General features: G+C 37.4%; 1 protein-coding gene and 1 pseudogene across 1 annotated transcript; both read left to right on the top strand.

Annotated features, from left to right (window-relative positions):
• Positions 1-370: 370 nt before the first annotated feature.
• Positions 371-874, top strand: LOC101328911 (succinate dehydrogenase [ubiquinone] cytochrome b small subunit, mitochondrial-like; annotated as a pseudogene).
• Positions 875-11,315: 10,441 nt separating this feature from the next.
• On the top strand, positions 11,316-12,449 carry ZFP42 (ZFP42 zinc finger protein). The gene has a single exon (XM_004328739.3). The coding sequence runs from the start codon at positions 11,397-11,399 to the stop codon at positions 12,297-12,299; it is 903 nt and encodes a 300-aa protein (XP_004328787.1). The 5' UTR covers positions 11,316-11,396; the 3' UTR covers positions 12,300-12,449.
• Positions 12,450-18,685: the final 6,236 nt, after the last annotated feature.

Genomic DNA, 18,685 nt, shown 5'->3' on the forward strand with positions numbered 1-18,685 from the left:
TGTACACTGGTCATGTAAGATATTAACATTAAGGGAAGATGGTGAAGAGAAATATGAGAACTCCCTGTATTGTCTTTGCAGCTCTTCCATAAACCCCCAAATATCTCAAAACAATAAAGTTTAGGGCTTCCCTGGTGGCGCACTGTTTAAGAATCCACCTGTCTATGCAGAGGACACGGGTTGGATCCCTGGTCCGGGAAGATTCCACATGCCGCGGAGCAACTAAGCCTGTGCACTACAACTACTGAGCCTGTGCTCTAGAGCCCGTGAGCCACAACTACTGAGCCTGTGCACCTCAACTACTGAAGCTTGTGCACCTAGAGCCCGTGCGCCACAACAAGAGAAGCCACCACAGGCCTTTCCGAGCGACATGGCGACTCTCTGGAGGCTGAGTGTCCTCTGCGGTGCCAGAGGTCGGCGAGCTCTCTTCCTCCGAACCCCAGTGGTCAGACCGGCTCATGTCTCAGCATTTCTCCAGGACTGATCAACCCCAGGATGCTGTGGAATACAGCACATTCACCTGTCACCCAGCCACCATTCTGGTTCCAAGGCTGCATCTCTCCACTGGACTGGTGAGAGGGTTGTCAGTGTTTTGCTCCTGGGCCTAATTCCAGCTGCTTATTTGAATCCTTGCTCTGCGGTGGACTACTCTCTGGCTGCAGCCCTCACTCTTCATAGTCACTGGGGCGTTGGACAAGTTGTTACTGACTATGTTCAAGGGGCTGCATTGCAGAAAGCTGCCAAGGCAGGCTTTTTGGTGCTCTCGGCGTTCACCTTTGTTGGGCTTTGTTATTTCAACTATCATGATGTGGGCATCTGCAAAGCTGTGGCTATGCTGTGGAAGCTCTGACCCTTTAGACTTAACACCTTGAGAAGTGATTGTACATTGGGCTTCCCTGGTGGCGCAGTAGTTAAGAATCCGCCTGCCAACGCAGGGGACACAGGTTCAAGCCCTGGCCCGGGAAGATCCCACAGGCCGCGGAGCAACCAAGCCCGTTCGCCCCAACTACTGACCCTGCGCTCTAGAGCCCGCGAGCGACAACTACTGAAGCCTGCGGACCTAGATCCTGTGCTCTGCAACAAGAGAAGCCACCGCAGTGAAAGGCCTACGCACCGCAACGAAGAGTAGCCCCCGCTCGCCGCAACTAGAGAAAACCTGTGCACAGCAACGAAGACACAATGCAGCCAAAAATAAATAAATAAAATAAAAATAAAGAAGTAATCCTGAATCTTTAAAAAAAAAAAGAATTGATTGTACACCTCCTTGCCTCTGCTCTGTCATGCCATTTCAACTCACAATAAGAAGGAAGTAACAGATTAGTCCCGCTGATAAACCTCTTCTCCTAATCAGCCGGTTATTTTTAGAGTTTAATCTTTGAAGAAAGATTTGAGAGAAATTGTATCCAAGAAATTGTGAGACTGAGCTTTGTATTCTGGAGAGTTAATGCGGTGTCTCACAGCTTCTCAGAAGACTCACAGTATAACTAAACATTATATATGAGCCTTTGTCTGTTAATTTATCAGACTTTTAAAGGGAATTCAGCTTTATTACTCTCAATATTTGATCACACTTCTATATTTGTCCTAGAATGGTGGAGAAAGGGAACGACTGTTAATTCATAAGTAAAGACTTTGCAGAAAATTAGGCAGTGTTTTGTTTTTGTAAACATTCCCCCCCCCCCCCCACCGTTCAGTCGATACCAGTTACTGATGGTTACGTGTCCTAGGGAGATTTGAAAATTATAAATGCTGATATTTCACATTACTGATTTCTAAATCCTAGGAAGAAGAGCCTGGAGAGTTTCTGAATATAGATAAGTTTCATGGAGGGAAGAGGTCCCTTTATAGATGTTTCAAATTGTTACTGGTTCTAAATGGAGACTTAATCCTCAAATGTGTTTATTTTACTTGTCCTAAAATAATCTGTCCACAAATATAAAATTATAAGTAATAAGTTGTTGTTTTCCCACTGTGGGAATCTCTAATGTGAAAATGTATTCTATGAAGGTGAAGTTTTTTTAAAAATAAAAATGATGTATAATAAAAATTTATTCTACCCTTTTAAAAAAAAAGAGAGAAGCCATCACAATGAGCAGCCCGCGCACCGCAACGAAGAGTAGTCCCCGCTCGCCACAACTAGAGAAAGCCCATGAGCAGCAACAAAGACCCACAGGCAAAAAAAAAAAAAAAAGTTAAAAAAAAAAAACACATCTGAGGTTGACTCATAAATTTTTATGGAAAAATGAGAAATTACCTAAAGTAAGTTAGATCAAGCTCTGAAATTTTCTCCAGGTGAGCCCAATTTTAATAGGTCCCTTAATAGGAAGGGAATTATGTGGATAGTCCATTCTTAAGAGGAAGAAAGGATCTTATGAAACTGCCAAATAATAACATTTACGGATCATTGTCAAAGTCCAGGGAGAATCTGTGGTCTAAAAAATAGTCTTTAGCTCCTGCAGTGAGGCTCACTGCTAAATTCTCACAAAGAAAATGAAACATGACAATGTTTATGTGGTTATAGCTTTCATCTAAAGAGCATAAAGACTGTTGAAAATATACGAGATTTGGATACAAGTCTCATTCTGCTCAGTGTGAAGTACCAGACAGCTTCCATTTAGATTTTGTTTTAATGCAGAGCCCATCTTCTCCCATTTTATGCGCCCCCATGCCTACTCATCCCCCACCTCCAGCCTGGTAAAGGTGGTCAAATGGTACAAACTTCTAGTTATAAAACAAGTCCTGAGGATGTAATGGTGACTATAGTTAATAATACTGTGCTGTACGTGTATTTGAAAGTTGCTAAGAGAATAGATCTTAAAAGTTCGCATCACAAGAAAAAAAATTTGTAACTTTGTACACATAAAAGTTAACTAGATGGATTTAACCAGACTTATTGCATTGCTCATTTTGCAATACACACATATATCAAATCATTATGTTGTGTACTTGCAACACATATGTTATATGTTAATTACATCTCAGTTTTTTTAAAAATGCAGTCAAAATGTACCTGAATATACCCTCATAAAAATCTTATTCTACTAAGACATCAAATTCCAAGCAGAAACATTTATTATTGCCTGGCTTTTTCTGAATGGAAACTCTAAAACTACATTTCAAAAGCTCTTTAAACAACTGACTGAACTTGGAAAATTAACTTTGCCTTTAAACTTTGTGTCAAGATAGCAAGACTTAGGTTGTAAACTCTGGCCCATAAACTAATACCTCTGTGGCTTTGAATAAGGCATTTGTCATTACTGACTTCCCATTTCCTTATCCATAAAATAGGTAATAACAACTCATAAGCTTTCTATCAAGATCAAATAAGTATGTAAAAAGGCATTACAAATTACAGAAAATAATAATGCAGTAGGCTTTTTATGAAAACTATACCCATGGAGTTTGTAAAATACCATAATATAAAATGCTATATCTCAATGAATTAAGCACACTCAAGTTCTAATCTGAGTTTAGCTACTTACCAGTGTGTAAACTTTCTTTGTGCCTCAGAATTCTCATGTTAAAATACTAATAAAATGATGATAATAATAACAATAGTAATATAATCATTTTGTAAATCTGATTTCAAGATAAAATGAGACATTGCATGTAAAACATTTAATTCGCTAAGTCAAATAGAGATAGACTGAAGCTCCAACAATGAAACAATGTTTTACAAGTTTAAGGTTAATATGCATCGACTATACATGACACATGTGTTTTTAAAATATTCCATTCCCATTGCTCTTGGCATGAAGATCTAACTTCTTACCATGACCTACAAGGGCTGGGGGTCTGGCACTGCACATCCCCTCTTGTTCCCCTTGCCTTCATAGGTATTCCATCCACTATCAGGAAGATGTCCCCTCTCAGCTGACCACCTTCAGATCACAGCAGCTCTAGGGAAATCTTCCTGAACTTCCTGATTCCGTCACAGTCTCCTATTCTGGGCTCTCTTAACACCCAGTACCTACCCTTCATTGTCCTAGTAATAGCTGCATTTCGATATTTACAAAGCGTGATTACTTCGTTGTCTTTAAATTTTTAACATCTTGTTCATCATGAATTTTTGCACTAATTTTATTGCTTAAATATTGCATTAAAATATTATTAATCTTAACTGAATTTTAGGACACCCCTCAAATATTTTTGCAGAAAACCAGTAAGTTACATGCCTCATCCTAGTTCTGGTCCTGCAACTTCAGCCTGAAAATTCCAGGAGGCCTGGGATACATATCCCAAGGATCCAGAACAATGGCTTGACTGCGGGAGAAACTTAAATATGTGTAGAGTGAATTAGAGCACATTTGTAGTTTTTGAATTCTAAGACGTTTTAAGGGAAATATTGGTTGGTAACACAGAAATAAATTGTCAAACTAAAATTTTTTTAAAAACCAGCTAAAATGTTATTCTTAGAAGAATTACTATGACTAAAACTTTAGCAATCCAAAAAGCTGCTTGTTTCTACCAACCACCCTCTTTGTATCAATTTCGAAAGGCAGCCCATTTTTGTTTCAGGGTTTAATTGGTTCCCTAGCTCATTCTGGAGGAATTCAATTTCCCTTGAGCTGGGTTCATATGACAACAGATGCATTCCTTCTTTTTGATTTACTTCTCTAGGGCCATGGAAAGGAAAGCTAAAGCAAAATGGGAGGAAGAAAAATTTATGTAAGAGGTGTAGTGTGAAATGTAAATTTAGATTTTCTAAACATGTAGTCTCCAGTTTACAAGCAGAGCTACATTAACACAAACCAAGTGACCAGATTGGGGAAGGGAATTAATCTTGTTGATTGTATGCACTGTCTCAAAAGTTACGGGGGTGATAACAAAACTGTGTGGTCTAGTGAATAAGATGCAAGAGTTAGATGAAAAAAAGGATCTTCGGCTTTAGTTATATGTGTGTATTTCTCTCTCTCTCTCTCTCTCTCTCTCTCTATATATATATATGTCATCCTATATATATGTCATATATACATAAGTGATGTTTATTTATATTTTGTGTATATATCATTATATGTATCATTTACATATATAAGTGATAACGATGCCATTTTATATAGATTTATAGAGAGAGCCTCCAGTGAGGAAAGGGACTTCCAATGACCAATGACACTGCCATTTAAAGATTTGGAAAGAATGCTCTTCTCAGGATTCTTTGGCTCCTTTAAGTTGTATTTCTTTTTGAAACCCAAAACATTAACATTTTTATCACACACACACACACACACACACACACACACACACACACACACACACACACATCTGGTTCAAACCTGCTCTGATAACTTGCCTGTGCAGTTTCTAGAGACCATAGCAGTGCATCACAGAGAACAAGAGAGAAGTAGTTTCTCACAACTCCTGCCTTCAGAAATTCACCTGCAAATAAAAATATTTTAAGGTAAGGAGCTAAGGAAGTTTTATATAACATCTATATCAAATGGACGGGGACCTGGTATGCCTACTGGGGGAGATCAGGGAATAATACATTCTTTTAAAATTTAATATTTCCCCTATTGGAAACGATCTTTTATTTTTTTCACTGACATTTATTCTAAAATAAACACCCCCCCAAAAAATAAAGAGTTGAGAACTGCTCCCAGATATATATGTGAATTGCAGGCAAGCATCAAGTGAAAATTTAAGAGGCTTTTAAACGCTGATTTGGTTTTTGTTTTAATGGTCTGTGTACTTATACAAACTATTAAACTTCACTAGACCATGGCCAATGGTGAGCGTTGACTGGTGCTTTCAAAGTGAGTTGTTACCTTTAGAGACACGAACAGTCACATAATGGCTGAAAAAGAAAAAGCAGTAATAGGAGTTTCTCTGCGACTGGGGGTAGGGTGAGATGGGGAGGAAGTTTGGGGGAAGAGAAGAGAAGGCACAGGGAAAGGCGTGGTGTGCATTCCAGGGGGTAAAAACTGCCTCCACCAAAATCGATTTTCTTCCATTGATATATAACTGCTTAAATTTGATTATACTTACGTTCATTTGTTCAGTAGAGATTTACTGAGTGCCTACTTCTTGCTAAAACTGGGCGATGGGGGTTCAAAGAGGCTTTCTCACGTGGCGGGGGGCCCAATGACTGCGGCGCGGGGTGAGGAGGGGGTGGGTAGGGGGTGTGGGGGGACTTGCCCCTGCCCGCCTGCTCTTGGTTGAACGTGACCTTGCGCTGGCAGGTCCGGCGACCAACCCCACCCGGCGCGGAGCTGAGCCACACCCACCTCCACGCCCACCGCTGCTTGATCCCTCGACCTTCACAAGGTTGGTAGAGCCTTTCCTTGGAAATTCAACTAATCAAGGCAGAGTTGAAAAGTAGGTGTAGCCTGATGACAATGTGTCCATCAAAAGGAGGGTGGGTCCAACCGGCGGAGCGCAAAGAAAGGTTGATTCCAACAGCTGTCGGGAGCAGAAGTAGCAGTTTCTTCTACGTCTTACCTTTGAAAGGAACTGGAAGAGCGGAGCGCTTCGCGGTAGCATGGGTAAGTCTTGTTCCATGGAACTGCTTTTTTCAGCTATTGGAGACGGTGTGTGTACCGAGTTCACTACTTAGGATGGATTTTTAACCGTGGATCCCAATCAAAAAGATTTTGAAAAGCACAAATGGGAAGCGTTTTATCATCCTGGAACCAGGTGGGGAGTGGACCTTGGCCAGTAGGCTTCTAGTGTTTAAACGGCGTTTACCTACAGCTATTTGGGCCACTGACCTCAAACTTTCAAAACGTAAAGGAGAAGAGTAAATACACTTTCAAGAAAGCAGATGACTGGTTGAATTTTCTTTGAAGTTGCATTTTTAAATTTTGTTCTAAAAAATTGTATAAAATTGTGTTGTAAAAATTTTGCATAAATATTGTATCTCATTGCAAGAAATGGCTAGGTCTATTTTATGTTAAAATGTTTAAATTATTTATTATAAAGAGTAAACTTATTTTCCTTTCTTTCCTCTTCAATTATCTCTGCAAATGGCACTACCATCCACCCAATTACTTGAGCAAAAAATTGGACCGCTCACTCATTCTTGCTTCCTGTTTCTCTTACCCCCTTTATCCAACCCGACAGCAAGTTTGGAAGGCTCTATCTCCATTTTCCTTCTCTCTCCATTTCAGCTCCGCTGCTACCACATGCTCCAAACCACCAACATTCTTTTCCTAGATTACAAAATAGCCTGAGGGATTTTTTTCTGCTTTCACTCTTGCCTCCCTTAATCCATTCTTCACAAATCAGCTTGAGTAGTCTTTTAACCTAAATCACAGCGTGCTAATTTCCTTGTTTGAAAGAAACCCCTTAATGGTTCCCCATCGGTTTGGGAATGACATGCAAATGGCTCCCTCCTGCACCGTCCTCAACCTTATCTCAGACCTCTACGGTCTTTGCCCGCCATTTTGTGTAATAAGCATGGCTTTCATTGCAGTCCAGCAAGCTAATCCCTTTGCGCTTTCTGCTGCAGCCTGGAAAGAACACTCTTCTTCCACCTCTTTCACCTGGCTAATACTTTTCTTCTTTTTCAGGCTGGGTCTAATGCTTCCTTGGAGGCCTTTACAGACATTCTTTTTAAAGATAGCCTCCCCCTACTTTTCCTCTTATTGGTTTCATTTCATAGCATTTTTCTCAACCTGAAATTATTTTATTTACCATTTTATAAAAACTTTATTTACATTTCTGTCTCACACAGATAAAAATGCTATGAAAACCAGGGACTTTATCTTCTTCGTTGCTCTAAGTGGTCAGCACCGTGGGAATTCCCTCGTGGTCCAGTGGTTAGGACTCCTGACTTTCATTGCCGTGGACCCGGGTTCCATCCCTGGTGGGGGAACCAAGATCCCGCAAGCCGGGCGGCACGGCCAAAAATTTAAAACAAAAAAAATTTTTTTTAATTTAAAAAGAATTTTTAAAAAGGGTTAGCACCTAGAACAAAGTTTGGTACTAAATATTTGTATGACTGAATGATTGAATAAGTAAATGATGCACCCTTGGAACTACTTCTATCACAATTTGAGAAATATAGAATATAGTATATAGTCTCATGCCATTAAGTAATTCATGTAACATCCTATACTATGTTTAACCATTACGTTTTCCATGTGGTTATTTCTACCAAAGGAGAATATAGTTTATCAACAGGAGTATTCTCATAATAAATTAAGTTACCATTTCAATTTATACATTGTTCTCACAGGCTTGCATATTGTGTGAGACATGGCATAATGCTCAGACATCTGACAAATAAGAATCTAGTTTAGAAAGGTAAGGGCTGTACTTGGACCCTGGTAAATTCATAAAGAAAATACCTTTCTCTCAACCCTGATCTCATAGGAGATGTTGTTCTAGATAACATCTTGTCATCATTGATAGACAACTTTATGAAACTTCTACCTTAAGCATGTCTAACATCCCAAATAAATTTCTAGTAAATTAATTTTATAAGATTGCTAAATCAGATATCACCAGTCTGATGACTAAATGCATATTCATCAATTCATTTCATTAGACAAATGTAAGTGCTGGGGCATGTGAATAAGACAGGAGAGGCCCTTGCTCTCTTAAAGCTTACAGTCTAGTAGGTAAGACAGGGCTTAAATAATCAGAACCAAAGGGCTGTGGTCAGTGTAAAACAGGGAGCTAGGAGAGCGTTTAGCTTGGAGACCTAATTGAGACTAAGAGTCAAGGGAAGCTTGCCTGAGCAAGTGGCATTTAGGCAGAGATCTGAAATGCAGGTGGGAAGTAAACCTGTGCATGCCCCATCTGTGCACATGCTCATAGGTAAGGGGGATTGAGAGTGGGTAGTTTTTTTGGTTTTTTTTTTTAATTGTATAGTTTGGTATTTATCCTAGTTTTTTTTTTTAATTGAAATGTAGTTGATGTACAGCAATATTATGTAAGTTACAGGTGTATAGTATGAGGGTAGAGAGGAAAGAGCATGGCACTTTATTGGAAAGAGACTTTATTATGGCTGGAGATGAAATAGGAGAACTGGAGATGGCAAGAGATAAGTTTGGAGAGAAAAGCTGGAATCAAACCAGTTGTAGCTATTTTAAATGGACTAATTGAGGGAGGGAACTGTTGTGTTCTTTCCTACTTAAACTTTAGATCTAGAGATTTTGCTCCAAAGGTGCTTGCTATATGCACTAATACAAAGTGAAATGAAAATTATTTTTAGCTATGAGAGCACGATTTTGTTAGGCAAATATTGCTGGATACAGTCTCCCTGGTTTATTTCACCTTTATAAAGGACAGAATAAATAATAACACATATACCACTAACATTATATATTAGGAATATAACAAACAGCTTGAACATATTTTTTTTAAGATTTTTTTTGATGTGGATCATCTTTAAAGTCTTTACTGAATTTGCTACAATATTGCTTCCATTTTATGTTTTGGTTTTTTGGACACAAGGCATCTGGGATCTCAGCTCCCCGACTAGGGATTGAACCTGCACCCCCTGCATTGGAAGGTGAAGTCTTAACCACTGGACTGCCAGGGAAGTCCCTGAAAATATTTTTATATAGCCACATTTAAAAATAACCTCCTCAAAAGAATCATGCTATTCTTGGCAAAAGAAAAAAATACAATGAGAACAAAACATGCATTTCAATTGGTAAGGGAAGAGGTTTAAATGTCTTCTTAAACATGAGTATGTATATTACATAGAAATATATATTTATATAATATATGCATATATTTAAAAAATTTAAACCTCTTCCCTGAGCAATTTATATATAAATATTTGATTTATACTTAAATATATATAATGAAAATATTAATTATATATTTATTTGTAAATATGTATATATGAATGCTTAAGAAGACACTTTAAAATCTCTCAGCAGTTTTTAAATGTCAGATAATATTCATATATATTTTATATAAGTAAATATATAATTAATTTTATTTGTAATTTATATAGTATATATTTACATATATAAATATGTATATGTGTATATATAGTGTTTAAGAAGGTATAAAAGCATGTTTTGTTTTCATTCTATGTATTATTTTACCAAAAGTGAATGGCACAAACTTTTTGAGGTGGCATTTTTTAATGTGGCTATTTAAAAACATTTTCAAGCTATTGATTTTCATTCCAGTACTTTCACATTTGCTCCTTTTTAAAAGCATTTAATTTTTGTTCCTACAGCAGGACATCAGGATGCTAAAATTAAGAGATCTTTTATAAGACACAATGGTAACATTAAGCAAAGGACTCTTAGAAAGAATATAATATATTCATGCTGTAACTTTCATAGTACTACTTTTAGATTTTTAAGAAAAGGATCAAAAACCACTCATTCCCCTGTGCCTTTATTTTGACTTGCACTTATAAGAGATGGCAATACATAGATTTCACATGGCTTATTCTCTGGATCCCCATCTTATAGAACAAGGGTGGGCAAACTACAGCCATCCACCAAATCAGTCTCTGCTGTGCACTGCCCATCCTCTGTGTACTGTCTGTAGCTGCTTCTGTGCTACGGTGAGATTGAATAGCTATGACATAGGCCCTAGGGCCCACAAAGTTTAAATCAGGCTCTTTACAGAAAAAGTTTGCTGCCCTTGGTCTAGAACAGTACCTGGCACTTAGCAGGATCCAACATCTACTTATAGAATGAATACAAAGGTAAACTAACAGTAGCTCACATGAGTGGTCAGCATTTGGTCTATGCCATGAACTGTGCTAAGCACTTTAAATGCAATATTTAATTTGAATTTCACAGGAGTGTTACATAAGAATAGGCATATCTTGCTCCCTCACCTCCTTTAAGTTTTTAGTCAGCTGCCACTACCTCAGTCAAGATTCACCTAGGGAAAACAGAAAAAGATTTACCTGGAGCTCCCTATTTAAAATTGCAAGCACCTGCTTTCTACCGGTCCCTTGGCTTATTCTATAGGGCTCTTTGCCTTATAACATACAATGTACATTACTTATTTATTTTGTATACCCCATGGGGCATACATTACATTTTGGGTATAATATATCTATTCACTGGTGTGTCTCAACCCATGAGTAGCCTAGAAAAGGGCTAGCACATAGTGAGTGCCCAATGAACGTTAGGTGATCAATAAGGGAGGGCAGATAACTTACGGGGGATACCCAGGAAAGAAATGTTTATGACCCATGTCTTACGTACGTACATATGTCACAGCTAATTCTCTTACTCTCTTGCAGAGTTAGTCAAAGATATAAATGTAGTGATTCTGTTATTGGAAAGTGAGTTCTAGGATATTTTTTGAGGTCCTTTTCTGACAATGGCTCTAATATTGGAATATATTTTACCTAATGACTACTATCTCAAACAGGTGCTTGCTGAAAACAATTCACGTAGATCACTCCTTCCCAGAAGTGGTTGATCTATTCTGGTGCAAACCTTCACGGAGGGAGCTAGCAGAACGACATGGACCAGAAACTGAAGAAAAGGGAAAAGACACTTGGCCAGAAAGGCCTTGGTAGAAGAGCTGTCAGTGGGGACAAGTCACCGCCAGCCCCGCAGAAACCTCCTGACACGACGTGGACCTTATGTGATGAGGAAGTGTGCTATGAGACTAGCTTTCGGGTTGTTGAAGAGGATTCCTTCTCTGACTGTTACATAGAATGCATAATAAGAGGTGAGTTTTCTGAACCTATCATGGAAGAGGACTCACTTCTTAAGTCCTTTGACTGTCTGAAACAAGGATCAGAACAAGAGCTTTCTCAACAGGTTCTTACGGCAAGCTCACTTCTTGAACGTTCCTTGGAATACATGAAAAAGGGGGCAAAACAAGAACTTCCTCAACAGTTTGGTGGAGAGAATTCACTTCTTGAGTCTTCTGAGTACATGACAGGCAAGAAGCTTCCTCCTGGAGAAATACCCAGCATTGACTTTTCAGATCCTAAACAGCTCACAGAATGTACTAAAATGAAGCCAAGTACAAATAAAGAATATGATGCTCCAGAAAAAATTGTTTGTCCTGAGAGTGGATGTATAAGAGAGTTCAAGAATAGAGCATCCCTGAGAAAGCATCTCCGAGTTCATAGTCCCCGAGATCACGTATGTGCAGAATGTGGGAAAGCCTTCAAGGAGAGCGCAAAACTAAAAAGACATTTTCTGGTTCATACCGGAGAGAAGCCATTTCCGTGTACTTTTGAAGGGTGCGGAAAACGTTTTTCCCTGTCCTTCAATTTGCGTACACATGTGCGCATCCACACTGGGGAGAAACCTTTTGTATGTCCCTTTGAAGGCTGTCTCAAGAAGTTTATTCAGTCAAATAACATGAAAGCGCACCTCTTAACTCATGCAAAGGCCAAAATGAGTCAATGAAAGAAGATGGAAAATAATCCTCAAACAGGATAAGCGTATTAACAAAAGAATGGCAACAAATATGCCTCATTGATTATTGTTTCAGGAAACAATTTTTAAATCAATATTGCCACCCTACAAGGTATATTTTTTTTTAATGTTACTAAGATAGATGCTCCTATAGTCTGTGATGTTATTTTAGAACTTTGTGTAAAATTATAGTGCAGTTCCAATAATAATGTCAGTAATGAACTTACTTCAAAAGCGTAATCCTTAATATATGACAAATTGGATTTTTGGATATGGGACTTAATATCCCATACTATAAGTACGAAATTAACTTTGCTTTTAAGTTTGTAGTTTCCAACTGTTTAGCTTTTTCCTTTTATACTTAATACATATGATAATTCTAGAGAATCAAAATTTTGCAGCAGATTGTCACTAAGTGAATTAGTTAAAATTTTTAAGTTAAATATATTGTTTAATCATTTTATTTTTGTATTTTATCACTGTATCAAACTATACTGAAATCATATAGTAGATGTAAATGGTTATTTGATAGTGTCAATCCATTTGAATCCATTTTAGATATTTTTAAATAAAAGGAAATAAAACCCCAGAAATCAAAGAAGTGTGCATTAAAAAGAGATGCCATTTATTTGTCTTCAGAATTAGCAAAGCATGGCAAAAATTGATTGTTCGGTATCAGTGAGGTGTCAGGGGGAAGTTGCTCTCCTACAACGTCGGTTAAGGGATGTTGTCACCCGCCATTTGGGGAGGGGAATGCTAGATCAGTTTTCTAGGGCTGCCATAACAGCCAACTGGGTGACTTAAACAACAGATATTTATTGTGTCGTAGTTCTGGAGGCTAGAAGTTCAAAAAAAGATATTGACAGGATTGGTTCCTTCCTAGGGTTGTGAAGAAAAGCTCTGTTCCAAATGTCTCTTCTTGGCTTGTAGATGACTGTCTTCATGTTTACATGGCATTTTCCTGTATCTTCACATTGTCTTCCTTCTGTGCATGTCTCTGTTCAGATTTCCTCTTAAAAGGACACCAGACATACTGGATTAGAATCCACCCTGATGCCCTCATTTTAACTTGGTCTATAAAGATGCCCATCGCCAAATAAGGTTACATTCTGAGGTACTGGGGGTTAGGATTTCAACATGGATTTTTGAGTGTACATAGTTCAAACCATAACGTGCACTTTTTTAGACCCAATAATTTCATTTCTAGAATTCCATTCTACAGAATATGTTCACTAATGTACAAAGATAATTTGTTCAAGGATTTTCACTAAAGTATATTTCAATAGTAATTTGATTCATAACTTGAATGTCCATTAAAAGGGAACAAGTTGCATAAATCTTAATACCTCTATTCAATAGGAAATGTGCAAATATCCTTAAAGGAAACTTGGCTGTAAAGGGAAGGAAAGAGGTCCACAGCCAGAGGGAAGCCATAGAGTAGGAGGAAGTTTGATGTTTAAGATTTAAGACACCATTGGAGATAATGGCAATATGTACCATAAACAGCTTTTCAGGAGAACAAAAAGTCAACATACAATATAAACAAATCAAATTTAAGATTAATCTTGCTTTTAGAAATGCCAAAATGTAAAAGTACATATGATTTTTTTAAAAGGAAAAAAAATCAAGGACTTTTTTACTTAGGAATGAGCTAATTATTACTGTGGACTATTATGGAAATTTAATTTTTTATTTATAATATATTTGGTGTGGAATTCATACCATCATTTCTATAGAAATGTGGGTCCAGAGTCTCTAAGTTAAAAGGAATACAGGATACATAATCCATTCATAAATTTGGAATTTCCTCTGAATCAGACACCTGAGTATAGAATTTAGGATGAGAATTCGGTGTTTGATCAAGATGATGAATCATATGTTTGTCTGGTTTTTGCTTTGACAGCAGTATATTTAACTTGATCCTCTAGGAATTTCTATTCCAAAGTTGAATTAGAGTTGCTATTAGAATAACACCTTTGAGGACTAGGTGAAAGGCACTAGGTGAAAGGTGGGAATTAAATAGAGAGAAGTCAAGACTAGATAAATTCATTGGCGGGGTTTAGGCTGTAAACTTGAGACCTGGGACTAGGGCATCAAGAAAGACCAAGATTGGTTTCCCCTGTGTGTGGAGGCTGGTCTGCTTCTGGAGACTACCCTTTCTGGAACTGAAGGGGCCAGAGTCTCAGTATTTACAACCCTAACGCGAAAATGTACAAGGAACATCAATCTGAGAAAGTGCTTGTGTATCTGGATGCCAAAGCTTAGTTAAATTCTGACTTGGGAATAGGATGTTAGTTGGCCAGTCTCCTAACTGTATTTTTGGGGTTTTTTTTGTTTCCAAAGAAGAACCCTAAAATTGTTAAGAATGTAACAGGAAGAAAGCATGTGGATATAACGAAAAAAGAAAAGATGGGAAAGGAGATTAGCTAATGAGGATATGTCATCTGAAATCTTTGCTAATGTTTCAGAAAAGAAATGTACATATACTTTCCACATTTGTATTTTAAGTAAGAAGAATGAACACAAGATATGTGAATACATAATCCAGAGAAAACTACAAAAGAAAATCAATCCATCTAGATTTTTACGTCTCCAGATACTGGCATTTTACAAACCCCAAATCCTGATGAATAAATAAACATTTTTGTTTTCATGCTGGTATTTGGATTCATGGCCTGTATCTTTTTTCTTTCTTTCTTTCTTTCTTTTTTAATGGCCAAAGGTTAACAGTTAAAAGGTAACACTAGAGAAATAACATTCTACAAAAAACTGAAAATCTTAAGGCAGAGCTCATCACTGTAACAGGGCATAGTTAGTTGGCACTTAATAAATTATGGAATGAATAAGTGTGTAAAAATAGCTTAATATGCTTTTTAAAAGCTATAAAATTATCAGAATTATATGTAATTCAGAAACAGCTAATAAAACATTACTTGCCTTTACATAAAATCTGGTTAGTCCAAAATAAAGGTGGAAACCACAGAAGTGTTTAATTACCTATGCATACATCAGCTCTTACTCCCCAAAAGTAATCACCACTCAAAAAGGATTTAACTGTTATATTGTTTGATCATTTTTGTTAATAGTGAAAATTATCTTAAATCCCATTATCTTTATTTTTTTTGTCTTCCTCCTCTAAAAGGGACAGGAGACTGAGGGTTTGTTCAACTCCTAACATCTTGGATAACGAAGAACTATCCTGCCTTGAGAATTATATCTAGCAAGGCTGTGATTAGATAGTGAGCAATGTGTTAAACCACTTACATTCCTACTTTAGTTTATTTTATTCTCTGTGATATGTGCACAGGTCTCCCGAACAGTCATACTTGATTTCTGTATTTTGCCTTAGCTACAGTGTGCATTGGTGGACATAAGATTTCCATCCTATTTTATCCAGAAAGAATTCTGTGCAAAAGCAGAATTGTCAGATTCTTATATTACTTTCCTGCCAAATAGGCATTTGCAGAAATCTGTGTGTGCTTATGTTTTAATTACCTAATGTACTGGCTCTGACTGAATAAATTGTATGATTACATCTTACATTGGACACAGAACAGTGCAAGTTATATTAAAAAGCCATTATATTTGCAACTCGGAGCAAGAGACTATAATTAAAAGGCAATTGGATGAAATTAGCTTTGAAAGTACAAGAGTTTAAGCAGGATTTGGTAAATGAACATTAACGGTTAACATGTGCTCTTTATTGGGTCTTTTGCTTCTTCTATGACCCCAGGGTTGAATTTCTTTAATGTCAGTGGATCAGACATGTGAAAACACCTGTACAAAGCTATGCTTTACAATGTAGCTAAAGTTATATCCATAAAAAAAGCCAACATAACTTTTGTGACTTTAGTAAATCAAGGTATTAGGTAGGCTAGAATGATATCCTAGGCATTAATAAACTTTTTAATACTCCTAAGATCTTGGGTATGTGTCATAAAAAACATACTACATGCTTCTTGCAACTCAAAATGTTGATCATAAAATACACATGTACAAATCAAAGAAGTAATAGAGAATTTTGATTATCATGGCCATTAAATAGTTTAAAAGTTGTTAAAGTTATACACAATATGTGTAGTAGCACCCCATCTTTACCTAAGGCAACCAATACATTTGCAAACTGCTGAGAACTTAGCACGGTACTTACTGATACTTGGCAGGATGGCAGGGGGGAGCAGTGGAAATCTTTGTGCTTATCAGATACATATGCCTAAAATATCTTATAGTTATGGCAGATTAGGGATGGCTGCAAATTCTTTGCTGCTCTTCCAGTTGAGAGTTGGGGTCTATGTCCTTTCCCCTTGGGTCTCTGCTGGTCTGCTTTGATCAATAGGGTATGGTGTAGGGACTGCCCTGGTGGGGCTATGGTTAAGACTCCGTGCTCCCAATGCAGAGGGCCCCAGTTCGATAAGGAGCCCGCCTGCCGCAACTAAGACCCGGCGCAACCAAATAAATAAATATTTTTTTAAAAATAGGGTATGGTGTAAATTATGCTGTAATAGCTATGCCAATTCCAGGCCTAGCTTTTAAGAGGCCTGGCAGCTACTGCCTTGCTCTTGTAGAAACCAACTGTCATCTTAAGTATGACTACCCTAAGACCACCATCCTGGGAAAACCAGCAGCTGTTGCAACAGGAGCTGTTGCAAGCCACTAGCAGAGGCCCAGTAGGACAAGAAATGGAGAGGAAGGCAAAGGAGTCATGAGGTGCCAGGCATGTGAGTGAAAGAGTCATGCTGGAAGGGTCACCCAGCCCCAGTCACCCCAGGTGACACCAAATTAATTACAGGGCCTAGATGGTCCTTTTCCAAATTTCTGACCCACAAAATGATGAGCAAAGTGAAATGATTTTTTTACATAGTGACTATAGTTGATAATTTGTAAAACTGAAATTTGCTATGAGTAGAACTTAAATGTTCTCACCATATATATATGTGTGTGTGTGTGTGTGTGTGTGTGTATATATATATATATATATATTTATTTATTTATTTATTTATATATACATGTATATAATCATCACAATGTACAACTGAAATATCTTACAATTTCATTTGTCAATTATACCTCAATAAAACTGAAAAAATAAAATGGCTGTTTTAAGCCACTTGAATTTTGGGGTTAGTTCATTACGCATCAGTAGATAACATATACTCCACTTCAGATGTATAATTTGAATTCTATAGTCTCTGCTTTATATTTGTGTGTTGTGTGTATATATACATATATACATATAGATAGATTTTACCATATGATTAGTTTATGTCTAAATTCAAAAGGAATTATTTATTTTATTTTCAATTTTATATACTAGATCTATTTTCAACATCATACAATGAGGTAGTGATCCCCTTTTCCTAGACTAGTACAGACATATACTTGGTGGACTATCTAAGGAAACTGCAGCTGACTTTAATAAAATTAAAACTCAGTCTCTCTCAAGGTTGGTGGAGAGAGATCTCCACCCAGGAGGAAACTTTTCTCTTGACCACTAATCGTGTCATCCTGAGCCTGCCACTTTCCCCTGGACAAAATCCCATTAATTACTGCTGCTACCACCACTATCCTTAAAGAGCTATGCTCCCCTTTAACATGGACCCAAGCTCTAGCTCTTCCTTTACTACTTAACAGTAAAAATGAGATGAGGCTGGAACATCTAAAGATCCAATTAAAGACAAGGATAACAGAATATAGCTTGTTTTCTCATGTCAGAGGCTTCAGAGAGATCTACTGTTTTGGAACCCAGAGTTAAAAGAAAAAGCCCCAGTGATTCTTTTCATTTTCACCTGAGACCTGGTTCAGGTTTTTGAACTTATTTCCCTAGCCTCTAACCTCAGTATATCTAGATGTGGTATTTAACTAGAACACCCCTAAAGTTGTCCCAGATGGGGGTATAGGGTGGACATGAGAGATAACCTGGAAGAGGCTGGCAAGGGACAAATTTTGAAGGCTTTAAAAATCATTTTAATGAACTAGAACTTTTTCTTGTAGTCAACAAAGGAAGCATTAAAGGCATTAGCATAGGTAACATGATCAAATTAACCTTTTAGAAAAATCATTTGGGATGCAGGGTAGAAGAGGACTGAGGAGCAGGAAAACAGGCAGCATAATCCACAGGAGAGATGATATGTCTTATTGGATGTTGTATTTCCAGCACAAATATAGAACATAATACATGATTAATGGATGTTTAAATAAATGCTTGACTAGACAAAGCAGTAATAAAAATTTTTAAAGTGACAGATGCACTAAACTTAACCTCACTGACACAACAATCAAAAGACAAATAATCCAATTAAAAATGAGCAAAGAACTTGAATATACGTTTCTCCAAAGAAGATAAATAAATGGCCAATAAACACATGAAAAGATGATGA

The sequence above is a fragment of the Tursiops truncatus genome, chromosome 21 (genome assembly GCF_011762595.2).
Source record: "Tursiops truncatus isolate mTurTru1 chromosome 21, mTurTru1.mat.Y, whole genome shotgun sequence".
Lineage (NCBI taxonomy): Eukaryota > Metazoa > Chordata > Mammalia > Artiodactyla > Delphinidae > Tursiops > Tursiops truncatus.